The 16384-nt window shown below is 40.8% G+C and overlaps 1 protein-coding gene across 1 annotated transcript in view; it reads right to left on the bottom strand.

Annotated features, from left to right (window-relative positions):
• Nucleotides 1-1490: 1490 nt before the first annotated feature.
• LOC139727160 (CD109 antigen-like) overlaps nucleotides 1491-16384 on the bottom strand; it is an 83540-nt gene continuing 68646 nt past the window's right edge. Inside the window, exons 24-33 of the mRNA XM_071638136.1 lie at nucleotides 15882-16058; nucleotides 14365-14639; nucleotides 13768-13851; nucleotides 13301-13481; nucleotides 10979-11202; nucleotides 9775-9933; nucleotides 6926-7098; nucleotides 6087-6249; nucleotides 4653-4758; nucleotides 1491-3521 (exon numbers count right to left, since the gene is read on the bottom strand). Coding sequence (XP_071494237.1) covers nucleotides 3346-3521; nucleotides 4653-4758; nucleotides 6087-6249; nucleotides 6926-7098; nucleotides 9775-9933; nucleotides 10979-11202; nucleotides 13301-13481; nucleotides 13768-13851; nucleotides 14365-14639; nucleotides 15882-16058 — 1718 coding nt within the window. The 3' untranslated portion in view covers nucleotides 1491-3345. The remainder of the gene's footprint in view (nucleotides 3522-4652; nucleotides 4759-6086; nucleotides 6250-6925; nucleotides 7099-9774; nucleotides 9934-10978; nucleotides 11203-13300; nucleotides 13482-13767; nucleotides 13852-14364; nucleotides 14640-15881; nucleotides 16059-16384) is intronic.

Below are 16384 nucleotides of genomic sequence, written 5' to 3'. Positions count from 1 at the left end.
ATGAAAACCAGCAGCAATGAAGGCAATAATACAAACTGCAATACACACAATGTATAACATTACTACATCAGATTTATTTCTTAAAAAATGTTCAGTTACATGACCTCTCATGAATAGAGCTCTGTTATATCATCAACAAAAATAAGCAGTGCGACCAACTTTTCACTCAGCATTGGTGAGTACATCTACTCTTTGACGCATTCCAATCATTTCAATATATACACATACAACAGAGGACCTTAGAAGATAATAAGCTGCACAAAGAAAAAAAAATATATTGTTTTTTTTTTTTTTTCTGCATTATTGAAATGTACATTACAGGACAGTGTAGAAAAGCACTGGGCATTGGAACGAGTCAAAGACTACAAACAAGTTGCCCAAGATACATGAAAGACATATACAAGTATATTTGAAAAGGTTCTCAAAGTTATGCATGAATGCGAGATACACTTTACCTTTCTCCTTTATTTTTCATTTCTGTACAGAAATAAAGGTTATGCACTCCTCTTCATGACAGAATAACCTGGCTGACCTGACTTTCTTCTTCATTTCCAAACCAAGGAGCTTGTAGGAATGTTAAGACATACTCGTTCATTTTCTATTTCTTGTCCCATCTGTTACAGGACACAATACCTGGAGACAAATGTGCGTAGTATAGTGCAGATAGCTGTGGATCTGTCATGAAATGCATCCTTTTATGAACCCCACGTTCCTGATGCCAGCAGCATACTACTGTAAAAGTGGATATTTTCACGCCACTAATTTTTCGCGCTTGGCCAGGTAAGAAGAGTTTCGCGTGTTTTGAATTCCGTGGAATCAAGACATCAACTTCTGGAACATATGGCATGCAAAAATATTTGTGTGCTTTTATTTTCGCGCTAACTTCTGGTTGCGCTACTGCGCGAAAATTTCCACTTTTACAGTATGTCACATTCCAAGTACAACCAACGGGCTGTACCAATCTTATGAAGCACAAAAATTTGTATAATAATATAGTCAACCTCGCCTCAGTCAAATTCAAAGGGATCAGAGAAAATCCTTTGGTTTTTACGCAAACTTATACTCGCATGACAGAATTCGCATATGTTTATATCCATCCAGAGTAGAATTTTTCTTCAACTCAGCCAATTTTTTTGACTTGTGCAAGGTCGACTTAGGCGAGGTTGACTGTATACCATAAAAATACAATAGCTGGAGTAAATATCACACTTTGCACCTGCACTACTTCGGGCAGTGCTTTATTTGGCAATCAAGGAGTACACTATTACGGTGCACTTGTAACAACTAGCATCAAGCCCTGACACCATGAAGCCCTGATAGAAGCCCTGACACCATGTGGGAGGGAAAACAAGACTGCGATTAAATGATAAGTTTATGTTGGTAAAGATTTCAAGGTAATGTATACAGACTATCTACCCTCAATCTAGCTGCACTGTGGGAAAATGATGTGTTGCTCCCCTACCCCCCCCCCCCCCCCCCACATCCATCCATTATATCCTGGTAGATAATTACCACCCAAGTACTAATAATAACTTACAAAAGCTTCTTTGAATGCTATCCAATAATTCATATTCCACACAATTCCCAGAAAGACATGATACACTACTGGATCCATATGACCAAAAAACAGAAATAAATAAAACACAAAAACAGATCTGCACCCTTTGCAGACTCTTTGTTTGTTTTATTTGTCTTCTGTTGGATGACCATTTTCTAGGACTTACATCCGTTCCTGTAAGGGTAACATGATCATAAAGAATTGTCCAATCAAAATGCCACATTACTGCAAAAGGGGAACAGCATAATTATACACTTAGATATATCTCTTGACAGAGATACATAGTGATTGACAATACATGGGCAGATCTAGACGGATGAAACCTGTCTAAAAAAATGCCATTCTTGGCAAACTTTTCGATGAGACATACTCAATCAGAAATGGTTAGTGGGGAAATGCCCTATGGCTACATTCTCTCTATTTTAAAAGTGGGGTGTTCATCAGCTTCTTCGACAGTCTCTCACACTTGAGTGGAGACAAGCTGTCACTGTATTACAAGGGAACCTCATAGGACGAGGACCTCAAAACCATGACAATTAACCCAGGCCCAGTTTTATCAAAAGATATAATCGATTATAAATTTCCCTACCACACCGGCTGCCACAGAATTATGATAGAAATCAACTACATAATTAAATATAACTCCATAAAACAGGGTTCCAAGATATTAGGTTTCTCACTTTATCATATTACAAAAACAAAGAAATATAACCATGTTGGGACCTGCATATAGTCACCTTGTTATAACTGGATCTTCTTCCACCTGACCTCTTTCAAATGAGGCTCCATGGTACCACTTAATTTTTCTCTCTTCTGTGACAAAATCTCACAGCGATCTTTGACAGTCATGACGGCGAAAAAACTGTTTCAAGAGTAAGTCTTCATGAACGTCACACAAGGCCATCCTAATCAATGAAACCATCCATGTCAAGGGACTTAAATGAATCCCACACAAGGCCAATTAACATTTGTTTCCATGGAAAACAACCGTCAAAACAACAACAAATGTCCTTCTTCATTCTTCACTAATAAACCGGGATACATGAAGCCGTGGCCACTTACGATTAGGGATTCATGCCATGTCCCTGATTAAGTTCCCCTGTACCATGGTTTCATAATGTCTTTTGTTGTCTGTGCTGGGCAGAATTCTGCCCACATCGGGAAGCCATCTCTATATTTCTTTTCTTTCAAATAAGAATATATACCAAACCCAGGGTGAACTTTTCACCTTTTTTTCTTTGTCTTAATTTTTTCTTTAATGATGCATTTGTTTTGTTTGTTTCCTTCATAGAAGAAGTGGGAATGGAGGATTTTGTTTGTTTGTTCTGAGAGTCTAGACATTACTTCTCCCTTCTTCCAGCTATTTGTATAATGCCTACTCACTTCTGATAACAGCTCACAAACATATGTTCAAGTTACAATCTATCCATCTTCAACATTTGATACCAGTATTTGCCATTGCTACCGACAACATTGCTTTACCTTTAAAGTCTACGTTCTCTTTTTTGGTCCCTTGTACATTTACCCTGAAGTTGAACTTAGCTGGCTGCCATCCTCTAGGTGACAAAGAAAATGCATTAGAAGTTTGTCCATTTTTGAAGAGGAAATGGTATCCTAGCTGAGAACTTAAACACAGTGCATATTGGTGGATAAGTCTGACCACCTTTAACACGGCAGAAAACAAAGGTATAAAGACAGACATACCACGGAACATTTAGAAATTGCTGAACCAGCTGGCTTGGCCTTGCATGACAAACTGTTGTCAAAGTGTGCTGCTTGCTCTTATTTTACAGAGTCAGGGTGGAGCGGAGTAAGAACAGGGTGAGCAACAGGAGGAGGACGGGTGAGGCGGGCGTGGTCAGGGATGCGGTCCCAGAGTAACCAGGGCAACAGTCCGGACACACCTGGCAGATGTCCGTGTCGGCCAGCACCGAGGCGGAGTAGGACACGACCGTCTGGTCAGCTGGCATGGAAAGAGCAGGCAAATTTGTTGAATTCTCACAGAGCATTAAATAAACTGTTTCAATAATGCATTAACATTATTACAACTGGGCTATTTGAGACCCAAGTTTTTACGGGGGGGGGGGGGGGGGGGGGGGGGAGGGGAATCAATCATGAAAAGTTGAAATAATCTAATTCATATCAATTTAACAAAAAACAAAAAACAAACAAAGAATCTGTGTGGGATTTGCACACAATATCACAAATTTGAGCTGTCTTTGGGCTGACATGTCGCTACGTACAAAACATGACTGAACTTCAGAACGGTGACCCCAGATGTCGCAAATTGGTCTCACAACATGTGGGAGACTTCAAAGAAAAAAGTCACAAAATGGAGCGGCAAAATCTTTGTGCATTGCGGAATCATCACACAAAATGTTGAGGGTGGTGTCAATTTGACCCCCATCCCACCCTGTCAAGATGGCTGAAACTTGACGGATGTTTCATTTCATGCAGCCTAGTAATGGACTATTTCATTAATATCTATTCGCTCCAATCAAGTTTCGTGGACAGGTATTCATTTAGCGTACATGTACATCAGTTGTTCCTACATAGGGCAAGCCTCTGGATCTTCTAATGTCATATAATTCAAACATATTTCTAATGAAATGGAAAGGAAGTTGGCCACCAGGTAAAAAAAAAAGTTTTGGTGAAAATCAGCCCTGAAGTCTAGATACAATCAAGTATGCAGGGAATGAGGGTCTTTATATGCTATTTCAAAATGCAGCCCCCCCCCCCCCACCAAAAAAAAAAAACCCACAAACAAACAAACAAACAAACAAACAAACAAACAAACAAATCATAAAATATGTATAATTTCAGAACATTTTCATGCCTTCATATTCAGAGAAGGTAGTCCAGTTTTCAAATTGAACTTAAAGACTTTGGAAAATAATCCAAAGTTCATTGGTTTGTTTGTTTGTTTTTTGCCAACATTGATCACTTTTGCAATTTTCCTAACTGTATCATCCAAGACTTATTGGAGTAGTTTGGTGATGAGTCAGAAAAAAAAAACGCAAAAAAAAAAAAAAAAATTAGCAAAGTGAGAGGCTGTATCTCTACGGACAGATGTGACAGGAGACAGCACACATACCTGGTTTGTAATAGCTGTACACCTTGACGGCACTCGGCTTGTTTCCGGCGATAGCCAAGGCACGTTGAGCCTCAATCGTGATGCAAGTCTCCTCCGTCGACGGAATCTATGAGTGGACAAAGTTTGAGCAAGTCAAAAGAAAAAAAGAGAGAAAAGAAAAGAGAAATACATTTGTTGTGGATGCAGGGGTGACTAACAACCATCATCAGGGTTCACTCAATAATTCACAGCATACAAGTGGACCCCATGCATGTCCCAATAATTTGCATCATTGAACTTCCATGATTACTGACATTTAATCTACAAAAGACTAGAAGCAGCATACCATGGCATTCGAAGCTTGACATGGACCATTTTAAAATCAGTAACATTAGTCCTTTGTTAGCCACTAGCTCTTTAAGATTGATAGCTACGTTCTGTTCAGAATGGCAGTGGTCAATTGATGTCTAGTCAAAATGGCCTCTAATGAGCCTTGCTTGACTAGCCATGACACTTTGCACATGACTAACCTGGCACTTATGCAAGACCAGACTCTTTTAGAGTGGCAAAATGGCACCTGACCTGCATAGTCATTTTTGTTTGCAATGACCCTTGTCTGACTATCCATGGTACCTTGCAGATGACTATTACCTTGAAGCAATTACTGACCAACCTCTGTAGAATGATTTCTCAACTGTAGGTACAATTCTGTGGAGTCATATGAACTCATCATGACTTCCTATGGTGCTGAGAATGTGACTGAACTGTTAAGAATACACGACCTCACCCTAAATTTGAGAAATGGTCATTAAGTATGTGCCTGTTTCAATGTCAATGGCCCTTTTTCATGCACACATGATGTCACACAATAAAAATTCTTCATTGGGACGTGAATGCCATAGGGTGTGTTCGAGCACTCTAAAGCGACCCAATGTGAACTGAACTAAAGTGTACCTTACTGAACTGTGCTGGATTTGAAGCGCTCATGTGCTCTGTTGGGGATGCATACATCATGAGTTATTTTTAGAAGGGGTCATGTATTTTGTAGCAAAAGGGCCATTCACTTGGCGCGCTTAAACTACTTACAGATGTCCCGAACAAAGAGAATGAAGTCTTTGCATAATGATGTGTGTGCATGTTACCCGCATTCTTCACACGCGAACTTTCGGTACCCTTTTGGAGCACATCGGGAAGTCGTCCACTTTTGGCTCGGTTCAGCTTGGTATGATACACTTAAGGAGCATTCGAGCACTCTTCTGGCGTGGGTACATTACGGTATAGTTATAGTTTGCCTTAGGAGAGTGCTCGAACAAATCCATAGTTTGCAGAGCGGCAGCGAGTCATTCTGAATAATGATGATGAATGCTCTGACTCCTCACTCACCTACTGCCCTACACCCCCCCCCCCCCCCCCCCCCCCCCCTCCTCTAGTGATGCCCAGCTGGGTTCAACCCACCTCGCTGAGATAGATGACAACTCCATGCTGGGAGGTCTCATACTTGGTGGCAAAGGCGTGATTGCTGATGACCCCACTCAGCTTGTCCTCCAGAGCGAAGAAGCCAGACGGTAGACCCACGTCCATAATAGCCATCCCAGTCCCCTCTTCAATGCCACTGTACCTGTAGTAGGAACCGTGATGTTTGGAAGAAAGTTTGACATCGTACAGAGTGTGCATGATCTTTGGCACAGATGAAATTTACCTCTCTCAAGTGAGTACATTATCTCTTACTACATGTGATGTATCATAAACTTGATATGCATTATTAAAGGGAGTGTATAGTTTTGGTTGAGACCTAACTTGAGGTTTCTAATATTTTTGGTGAGCTAATGAGAAACCTGTCATGAAATATGAAAGAGCATGTAATTCCAAGAGGGATTCAACGTTTATTTGATGAAAATCAGTTTTAAAATAGCTGAGATATCCAAAAAAGAGCATTCTTAATAAAAAGCAGGATCCATCTTTTATTTGGATCGCTTTGTGTTACTTTGTTTTTGGATGTCTCAGCAATTCCAAAACCAATTTTTATCTAGATAAACTTTGAAGTCCTCTTAAAATGGTACCTCTGCACTATTTCATAAGTGTTTTCTTGGTATCTCACAAAGAGTTCAAAGCCTTATTCTCATCTCCACCAATACTATGCAATCCCTTCAAACTACAGTAAAAATTCACAAAATTGAAAAATTCTGTCTGAAGGTACATTGCACAAAAAGAAGCAGGAGTATGATCCAGCGCGAGAATGATCGCGAAAGAGCTCTGCAGCTGGATGCCGCTGCATTTCCCACATGACTGCCTACCTCCCACAAGCCTCGAGGGAGATGCTATTCCTCTTTTCGGCCAAGACGTCCACTTTGACATCGAAGACCCGGTTGCTCATCACTTCCTCGATGTTGTAGTGGAGGATGAAGGAGAGGAGGAAGGAGCCGGTGCCAGACCCAGCGACGGTGATGGTTCCCGAGTCCACAGGCAGCTAAAACAGAATCATACCAACATTTGTTTATTGTGTGTGCACACTGATATAATGCTATATATACATAAACAAATCTTTATAAATGTGTATGACACACAATGTATGTCTGTATACCGGTAATCATAAATGTGTAGATATTCAATTAATATTATACAAATATACCACGCGGCCGTTCCATGGTAAAAGGGTCTATCTTGAGAAATGTTACTTCGGAGAAAAACGGGTTTAAAGTTTGGTGTATTTTTCATATTTCATTTTTTATATTTTCATAATACATAACACTCACAAGCCATTGTTTTTACAAACACAAGAGGCAGACATACAAATACACCAAACTTTAAACCCGTTTTTCTCCAAAGTAACATTTCTCAAGATAGACCCTTTTACCGTGGAACGGCCGCATGCCTTAGAGGCTCTGGTTGAAACTATCTGCATGAGGTGACTTCAATAGCACTCTTTTCTGAGGGGCACAGCCCTAAAGAAAATAGTGCTATTGAAGTGAAAAAGGTGTGAATTTCACCAGCGTGATGTAGTTTTTCTACTATTTCCCTAGAAAGAATGGTAAGACGCGGACGGGACAAGGATTTGTACGGTAGAAATATGTTTTGTCGTTTTCAGTGCTCTTGACCAATTAGAGGACTAGAAGTAATTTGTGAGGGATGAAATACTGAATATTATATATACATATATCATAGATATAGTATTCAATGCATGTCCAAGAAATGTGTGGTTGAACATGTACATTTGTTCAAGAGAGAGATATATGAACATATGATGCATGTATATAATGAAAAAGAAACAAACACCTTGCACTAAGGATTTCTCACAACATGTAAGTCAAGGGCTGAGCTGATTAAGAAGAGTAGTTATGGAGCTGGCTGTTTGTGGTGCATCATGGAATGTCTCAACACAAGTGGTAGACCTGCAGACTACTACGTAATATGGGGATGTTCATGTTCGGTAGACTTCTCTGTAACCTTTCTATGCGCATCATCCAAGATTTATACATACATTATCCTCTAAGCTCTTCATTCCTGGCATTTTATATCTAATACATGTACAAGGACAGAACACAGCGTACCCTTTTGAATGGGTTCTCCATCTCCCACACACACTTACATGAACGATCTATTTATCTCTGTGCCTATGACTATGAAGGACATTTCTGGGTCTATTCTGTATGCATGAGATGCAAATATTCAATATGTGTCATTAGCAAGCCATACATGAAGAGAGCTGTGAGCTGCTGCTATTCCACGCTACGAGATCAATGCCAGCATATTGAAATATTGAGACTAACACTCCTGTGCACTTCCTAGAAGTACACTGTTTCAGTGAGCTGATGATTGATGTGGACTTGTTTTCTTTTGTTCCTTAAACATTAATAAATATAAAGAATATTTCACTTTTAAAGCTACATGCCCACAAATAGTTATAATGATTAAGATAAACAGAGGCAATCTTACTAGGTATTATGACAATAATGAAAATAGCATCAATAAAAACAATGATAACACCGACAACAGATAAACTGGGAAAAAAGAATAAGAAGGAATTTCTAGTCCTGGGCTTTTACAAGTAACAAGAGTGCTTAATTTGAAAGCTGGATTACAAACATGAGTGCAATAAGCCAGTTCGGAGTTCCACTTTGCGCATGAGCAGAAACAAGGTCATTCGGACCAACAGGCATGTTGGTTTTTAAATTTACTGGGATAAGCATCTGTCATGTAATGATTATTCATGTAATCCTTATAAATGCCGCTTGCCAGCACATCCACCTGACAGCAAAAGTGGTATTTGGCAATATCAATAGAAAGAGATTGTCAATACATCCAATGCAAAATAATGAAATGGATGCTTTCTCAAGTGTGAATTGACAGATCATGCTGCTCATCTGGTCTACGCAAGTTTATTCTTTGTTTGAACGGGATTGATGAATCCCATAAATTGTTACGTAAAGCTTATGCTTGATGTCGCTCTGAAAACGAGTGAAGTGCCCCTAACCAACTGAGAAAAAAGAAAGGTCATTCGTACAAATGTGCCCATGAGCTAACTCCGAACTGGCTTATTACGATTCATATCTTCATTTGTTCACACGGCCGAAGGCTTCACAGATTCTACGGTTTTAAACTTCAGAGCAAGGAGGGAAGGTGTGGCTTCTTGTCTGAGTTCTCATCAATCACTCTTGAGCTGTGTTTCTGTGGGAGTGATTGGAAGGTAACTGCAATCTCTGATTGGAAATCAGTTACACTCACAGGATCAGTTCGTTGCTTAATTCTGGTGAAACGCGACTGGAATCACAACGATTCAAATCACCCTCTGCAATTCCGGTGTGCATTCTCATGGCATGAATGCTTTAATTTGAAATGCCATTCTAGTGATGCATCATTACAATCGTGTTTCAAATTAAGCCCTGTTGGTAGGTGTGAAAGCTAGGATGCTGTGGTTTTCCACAAAACATTGCTATTTTGATACGTTGTAGGTGGCTAACCTGCCATGGTTTCTTTATAGTCAATTAGCCATTCTCCCCCGAACCAAAACGTAAACGTGCTGCCACACTAGCTCACTCTTGATTGACACAATGCTCTGACAATTACAATTTGTATTTTGCCAGAGCGTTTTCTTCCATCAAGATTCAAATGTTTTCAAATTGTTTCTTTTTTGGCTTCTGCTCACCTCAAACTGCTGCAAGACGATGGAATTTTCGTCGGTGATAACAAAGTCCTGTTGGTAGGTGGAGTCGGCGCTGGTTGTGATTGACATGTTGATCTGCTTGGCGGTGCTACTCACTATTTCTGCGTAGGAGGTCAGAGCAAAGAGCCCAACCACCGTGTCCTAAGGGGAGAGGAGGCAGGGACATAATCCATCAAACTAACAACTCCTGAACTAAACCATCTTAATATTATTATTATTTTTTTTTTAATGCAAGTGTGGTCCTGAAAAGAACCTATGTGATCTTGATGTTGCAGTAAGCATGTCCTGAATGTCTTTGTGAGAATATTCTTATACCATCCTCATTCTCTTGACAATGGTTTGAACATGCTTGCGAAAATATCGAAAATAGAGCAGGTTCTTTTCAGAACGACACTCACAAGAATACACGGTGAACCAAGAAACCACTCACCACTTGACGTTCTCCCTGCATTGAAACTCCTGATCTTTCAAATTAAAAAAAAAAAAAAAAAAAAAAAATTGGCTCACAAGTAGTCTCTTTGCGGCCTATGATTAAAACCATTTCATGATGTCATAATATGATTTCAATAATTTGAATGCCATCTCATCTATGAATTTGTCATTCTTATCATGTTTAACATCCACGCTTTTAGCTGTATATGCATGACTGTGTGGTTGTTTGGCAACACAAAATCTCACTTCCTGGAAAAAAGGAAATCTATTCTTAGAATAAATTTTTGATGCTTTTAAATGAAAGGTCCTCCATGATTACATGGCTTATTTAGCTTGCTGTGATCCATCTCAAAATCACAAAAAAAAAAGAAAAAGAAAAAAGGAAAAGGCCCTTTCCACAGTCAAGGGCTTCACTGAAGGGGTTCAGTGTTACACTTCCTTAACCCTGTCTATGTTCGCTGATCGGTATGCATGCGGGAATGCTTTCTTTGCCGATCCTCACAGATGTTGGGAAGCTAATTGTCAGCGAAAAGAGATTATCTAATCCCCCTAATCCCTAATATGTCACCCCAATCTTCCTGTTGGACTGAGGCACATGCTTTACTATACCAGTACTAACTTTACAACTCGGTCAAGTTTGGAAGAATTTCTGAATGCTCATGATGAAGCTTGGCAAGTTAAGCCAAGTGTCTCGGCACATAAAGGGTTAAAGCATTGGAAGCCGGTTTTGGATGTTCAAAAGGGTAACACCCACCTGCGTGGAGCTATATCCACCGATTGAGTTCCTCTGCTGGCCGAGCCATCTTGCCACGGGCACGCTGTCGGCGACATCATTCTGGGTCAAGTAAGCTAGCAGACCATAACCTGTCATCTCCACAGCCGCCGAGGGCGGCCCGCGCCACGCCCAGTAGTAGAAATCCTCGTTGTTGGGTGTGGTCTCCTCGTCTTGGTCTGTCCAGTATCGCAGGCTGCCTTGTGCTGGGATGTGATGGGGGAGGAGCGTCAAAGTTCAAACATTTTGTGAGATCAAAACTTTTCTGGATGTCTGATGTCAAACAGACTATGTAGATTGGCTATCAAATTCTGTCGCTTTGCACAAGTCTTTTCTTGCATGAGACCCTGTAGTGAGTTCTCCTAATTGCCCCCCCCCCCCAAAAAAAAAAAAACCCAACAACAACAAAAAACAAAACAAAACAAAACAACTCCACCAGCATTGGCTTCCATTCAATTTGCAGGTGATCAATGGCATAACCATGACCCTACCAATGTTGAGCTCAAATTACCATTAGCAACCCTACACGTAGAGGACAAATACCCGATAAATTGCAAAGACCACACATAAACAGACACACATTCAAGATGATGAAGAAGAAGAAGAAGAAAAAAAAATGCTGGCTCTGTCATGAAAAGAATACTGGATGTCTTCCAGGTTGGCACTAGAACAAAGAAAGATTTCCTGAACTCAAGTCAGTTGATAAGAAAATAAATGCACTGGGTTTCATTCAATCATCTTGAAGATCAAAAGACATGTGACAGAAAGAAAAACCATTACACTTGTTTGGTTTTGAGTGTCACACGACAACTTTCCATATGTTTTGTTCTTGAAATCTCTTAAATTTCAGCATTCATCTTGCCTGAGAAAACTTCATTCTTGGGGATCAAAATAATGCACACAAGAATGTACTTCTCTTTGATACATTTATGATGGTCAATCATGTAATAGAGTCCATTGTAAGAAAACAAGACTTTGATGATTTATTCTTTCCTGCAAAATCAATAGGGAGTCCTTCACAAACTTGTCCCCCATGTGAGTTCCATTCTCTAAGTGATCACAAATTTTTAGCAGTGCTGTAACTCCTTAACTCTCCCTTATAGCCAATTGAAAATTTTCTTCAAAATTGATTAAGCCTTTTAGAATTTTGCTGAGGGTAAGAGAGTTTAGAGGACTTTGGGTTTTCTTTACTTTCCTCCTACCTCCATACACACTGCTAAGGCAATGAATTCCTCACCAGTATTTTTTACTGGATAGGAATTTTATCTCCTCCTGGTACTATCTTCAAGACTCCACAAAAATCAGGAATTTGCACAAAGTTTGCAATGTTACCGGTAGATGGCTTCATGGCTTCTAATCTCTTCAGCCCTTTTCTCGCTCCCTCTCGCTCCTTCTCCCTTTTTGCTTGTCCTCAAACTCACCTTCTTTTCCATCTCTCACTCTGCCCCCTCTCAATATCATTGTAAATATATCTTTCTTTATCTCTCTCTCTTCTCTCTATCTCAAACATCAGAAGACACTTTACCTTTCTTTTGTTTTGCTTCCTTTCTTATTCTTTCTTATTCTATATACCTCTTTTCTAATTATATCAGGCCATTCAGTTTAAAACAAAAAAAAAAAAAAAAAAACAAAACAAAACAAAACTTTAATGAGCTTTTCTGATTTGGCCTTCTGTATGTTCATCCCCAATTTTTTACTTTGGCATAAATGCTAATACATTTCTTGTATTTTTGGGGCAAAGTTATCTCTCATTAAATAGTTTTCAAAGATCATAACGTAGGCCGATTTTTTTTTTTTTTTTTTGGGGGGGGGGGGGTGGGAGGGCGAGGAAGTAATGCTCATTAGAAAGAGAAAATAACCTTACATCCCTGAAACATCACCTTTTACCTTAGAAATGCCCATGTACATACAAGGCGCGGTCAGACTGGCAAAATAACTAGGAGTCTAAGATCGCGAAGACGTCTTCGCGATCTTTTGTCGTGCGGTCACACTGGCAGCCAAACTTGGATCAAGAAGTCTGGATCATTGGTATGAGCACGCAAGAAAGAAGAAAGAGCACTCTCCCGTTGTCTAGTGATTGTGCCGTAACAATGCACATCTGTACATGACAGTGGCCTCGCGCTTCGGAGACACCACCCTCAAACCAATTGGGAAGTTTGTGAGGGGTGAGACTTTGAGATCTTAAAGTTCGCAAACTTAATCTTCTCCATCTTTTGCCAGTCTGACCATGCCTACTATGTGCACACTTGAACTTTTTTTTTGTCTCCCCTCCCCCTTCTTCATATTTGAGTGATGAGAGTTCACCATCACTAGTCTGGAGCTCATCCAGTCTCCTGCGGAATTGTCCAGCCATGGAGCTGCCTCCCAGAGTGAGGGCATAGGTCACGATGGCCATGGCGTACTTGTCGTCCGTGATGCTGGCCAGCTGTCCTTCCAGGTATCCCATGGCCTGGTCCAATGAGGTCTGGGCGGCATCTCTGCTTCGCTGGTGGCAACAATGCAACGGCGGAGCAGAGTGTGTTATGAAAAGGGATGGTATAGTTTTGGCTGCACTTGAAGAAATATGAATTACTCCACTGCTGTTTGCTTCTATAATGTATAAACAAGCATTCTAGGGTACCTTCCTTAACCACTTGTGAAATTGTTGATAGTATTGATTTGTGAAAAATTAGACTCACTATATGTATGGTGTATACAGGGTACAACAAACACTCTCCACAGATTCCTCACAGATTTGAATTTAAAAGTAATTTTACATGAGGTTTACTCACGTGTGAGATGATGTCGGATGTTCTCGCCTGGTGCATTGCTATGGCAACGTACGCTGTCAGCGTCGCTCCACTCGATACACCTCCCTGTACACACAGACAGACAAGAAAAATAAAAAAAAAGGAAATAATCGATGGAAATGACTTACTCTCTGTTTAATGATTAAGGCCGCTGGACAGACAAGAAAAAGAAAAGACACAAACACTCTATAGCAAGGCCTTGCTCTCTGTTTAATTACGGCCCATGGACAGACATGAAAAAGGAAAACACAAAGACTCAATGGAAAGGTCTTGCCACTGTTCGATTACGGCTGATGAGCGGTACGTCGACGGCATACCTGCTCAGATTCTAGGTCTTCATTTATCATTATCTGCTTTCTATTGACTCATTGCTTTTGCAAATCAGATGTATCATATGATCAATCTGAACAGGATTTTCATGTTAAAGATACACTGTAGTACAATTTCTCTTCATGTTTTTGTCATTATCAGTGGCCTCCCATCATATCGACTTAGTCTGAAGAATGAAGTATTTCTCTTCTTGTATCCACTTTTTCCACAGCGAGAGGATACGTAAGAACCACATCCTGATCCTCTAACCTCAATGCCATGATCGATGATGCGGCCAATGGAGCGGTAGGAGCCGTCCCGCTCCTGACTGTACAGGAGGAAGCTGATAGCCAGCTCCACCTTCTTGGGGTCGATGTAGATGTAGGGTGCAGCCTGGAGGAAGGATCGCACCACAAAGGCCGTCAGCCAGGTGCTGCCCTCCTTGTCGCCGTGGTCCCAGCGGTTGGTGCTGCTGTCGTACTTCCGCTCGCCCCAGGCGCTGAAGGAGCCGTTTCGGTGTTGGTAGTTCAACTCGCGCTGGTAACCTTGGAAACAGGAGGTTCAGATAAGAAGAGAGGAATGATTGCACCTGGAGAGGAATGATTGCACCTAGAGAGGAATGATTGCACCTAGAGAGGAATGATTGCACCTAGAGAGAAATGACTGCACCTAGACAGGAATGATTGCACCTAGACAGGAATGACTGCACCTAGAGAGGAATGATTGCACCTAGAGAGAAATGACTGCACCTAGAGAGGGATTGCACCTAGAGAGGAATGATTGCACCTAGACAGGAATGATTGCACCTAGAGAGGAATGATTGCACCTAGAGAGAAATGACTGCACCTAGAGAGGGATTGCACCTAGAGAGGAATGATTGCACCTAGACAGGAATGATTGCACCTAGAGAGGAATGATTGCACCTAGAGAGGAATGATTGCACCTAGAGAGGGATGACTGCACCTAGAGAGGAATGACTGCACCTAGAGAGGAATGACTGCACCTAGAGAGGAATGATTGCACCTAGACAGGAATGATTGCAACTTAAGAGGAATGATTGCATCTAGACAGGAATAATTGCACCTAGAGGGGAATGATTGTACCTAGAGAGGGATTGCACCTATAGAGGAATGACTGCACCTAGACAGGAATGATTGCACCTAAAGAGGAATGATTGCACCTAGACAGGAATGACTGCAACTTGCAGAGCTGTTTTAGCTTGTGCTGGTAACCTTGGATATGGGATGATCAGATTAGAAGAGAGAATTGATTGCAACTTGCAGAGCTGTCTTAGATTGTGCTGGAAACCTTGAAAGGGAAGTCAAGACTACAAGATAGGATGGACTGCAACGCAAGGAACTGATGTGAATCAAATACTACAGATTAATAAAAACTTGTTTAAGACTTATTCAGCTACATACCTTGATGAAAATTGATAAACAAACACATCAACTATTGCCTCACAAAAATATAATTGAAATTAGTTATCCTTTACATTTTGGCCTGAAGAACGCATACACAACTTAATCCTTGAATACATTATTTACAGTTCCTTACATTTGTATTTCAACATTTTTTCATTATTCTACCATATAAATGAAACTATCATCTGTCTCAGTCCTGTCAGATTGATTTAGTTCATCACAAGGATTATCACTCTTTGCCAAACCAATATCTAAGGAGTCTAATTTGCCCTCCCCCATGCACCCATGATCTTAAAACTCTCGAAAACACCAAGGACCTCAATGCTGGTGTTTAATAGGATAAATATTATCGATGATGCACACCTGTCTTCATGAAGTTGAGAGCCTTCTGTTCGATGGCGGGGTTGGACAGGCCTTTGGTCTTGAGGTACTTGTAGATGAAGACGTCGGGGGCGAAGGCGATCATGGTCTGCTCCCCGCATCCCGTCGGCAGCCGGAGGAGTTTGTCCAGGTTGCTCATCGTGGGCCCAAGGATGTCGCCTTGGAAAAGGGAAGCAGTTTGTAATCAGATATCAGAAACACTTTCATGGGAATGACAGGAATAGCAACTGAGAAAAATTATCCCCCCCCCCAAAAAAAAAGAACAACAAAAAAAAAACCTCTGAATGATCTTGAACAGTTCAGAATCAGAAATCATTGAGCTGACAATGGATTTTACTTGGTTCAACCACAATGGTTGTCCACTCTTTCCACTGCTAGTTCTAAAGATCCAGTAGCATGGGGATACCATGGTATGGGAAGGCTGTCCCAGTTCCGATACATTCAAGAATCCCCGTAAAGAATTGTGTATAGCTTTATCACTGCTC

This window comes from Diadema antillarum, unplaced genomic scaffold (assembly GCF_040938485.1).
Source record: "Diadema antillarum isolate AM-2024a unplaced genomic scaffold, OU_Dant_1.0 seq00000121_RagTag, whole genome shotgun sequence".
Taxonomy (NCBI): Eukaryota; Metazoa; Echinodermata; class Echinoidea; order Diadematoida; family Diadematidae; genus Diadema; species Diadema antillarum.
This window is presented reverse-complemented; position numbering and strand designations above follow the sequence as displayed.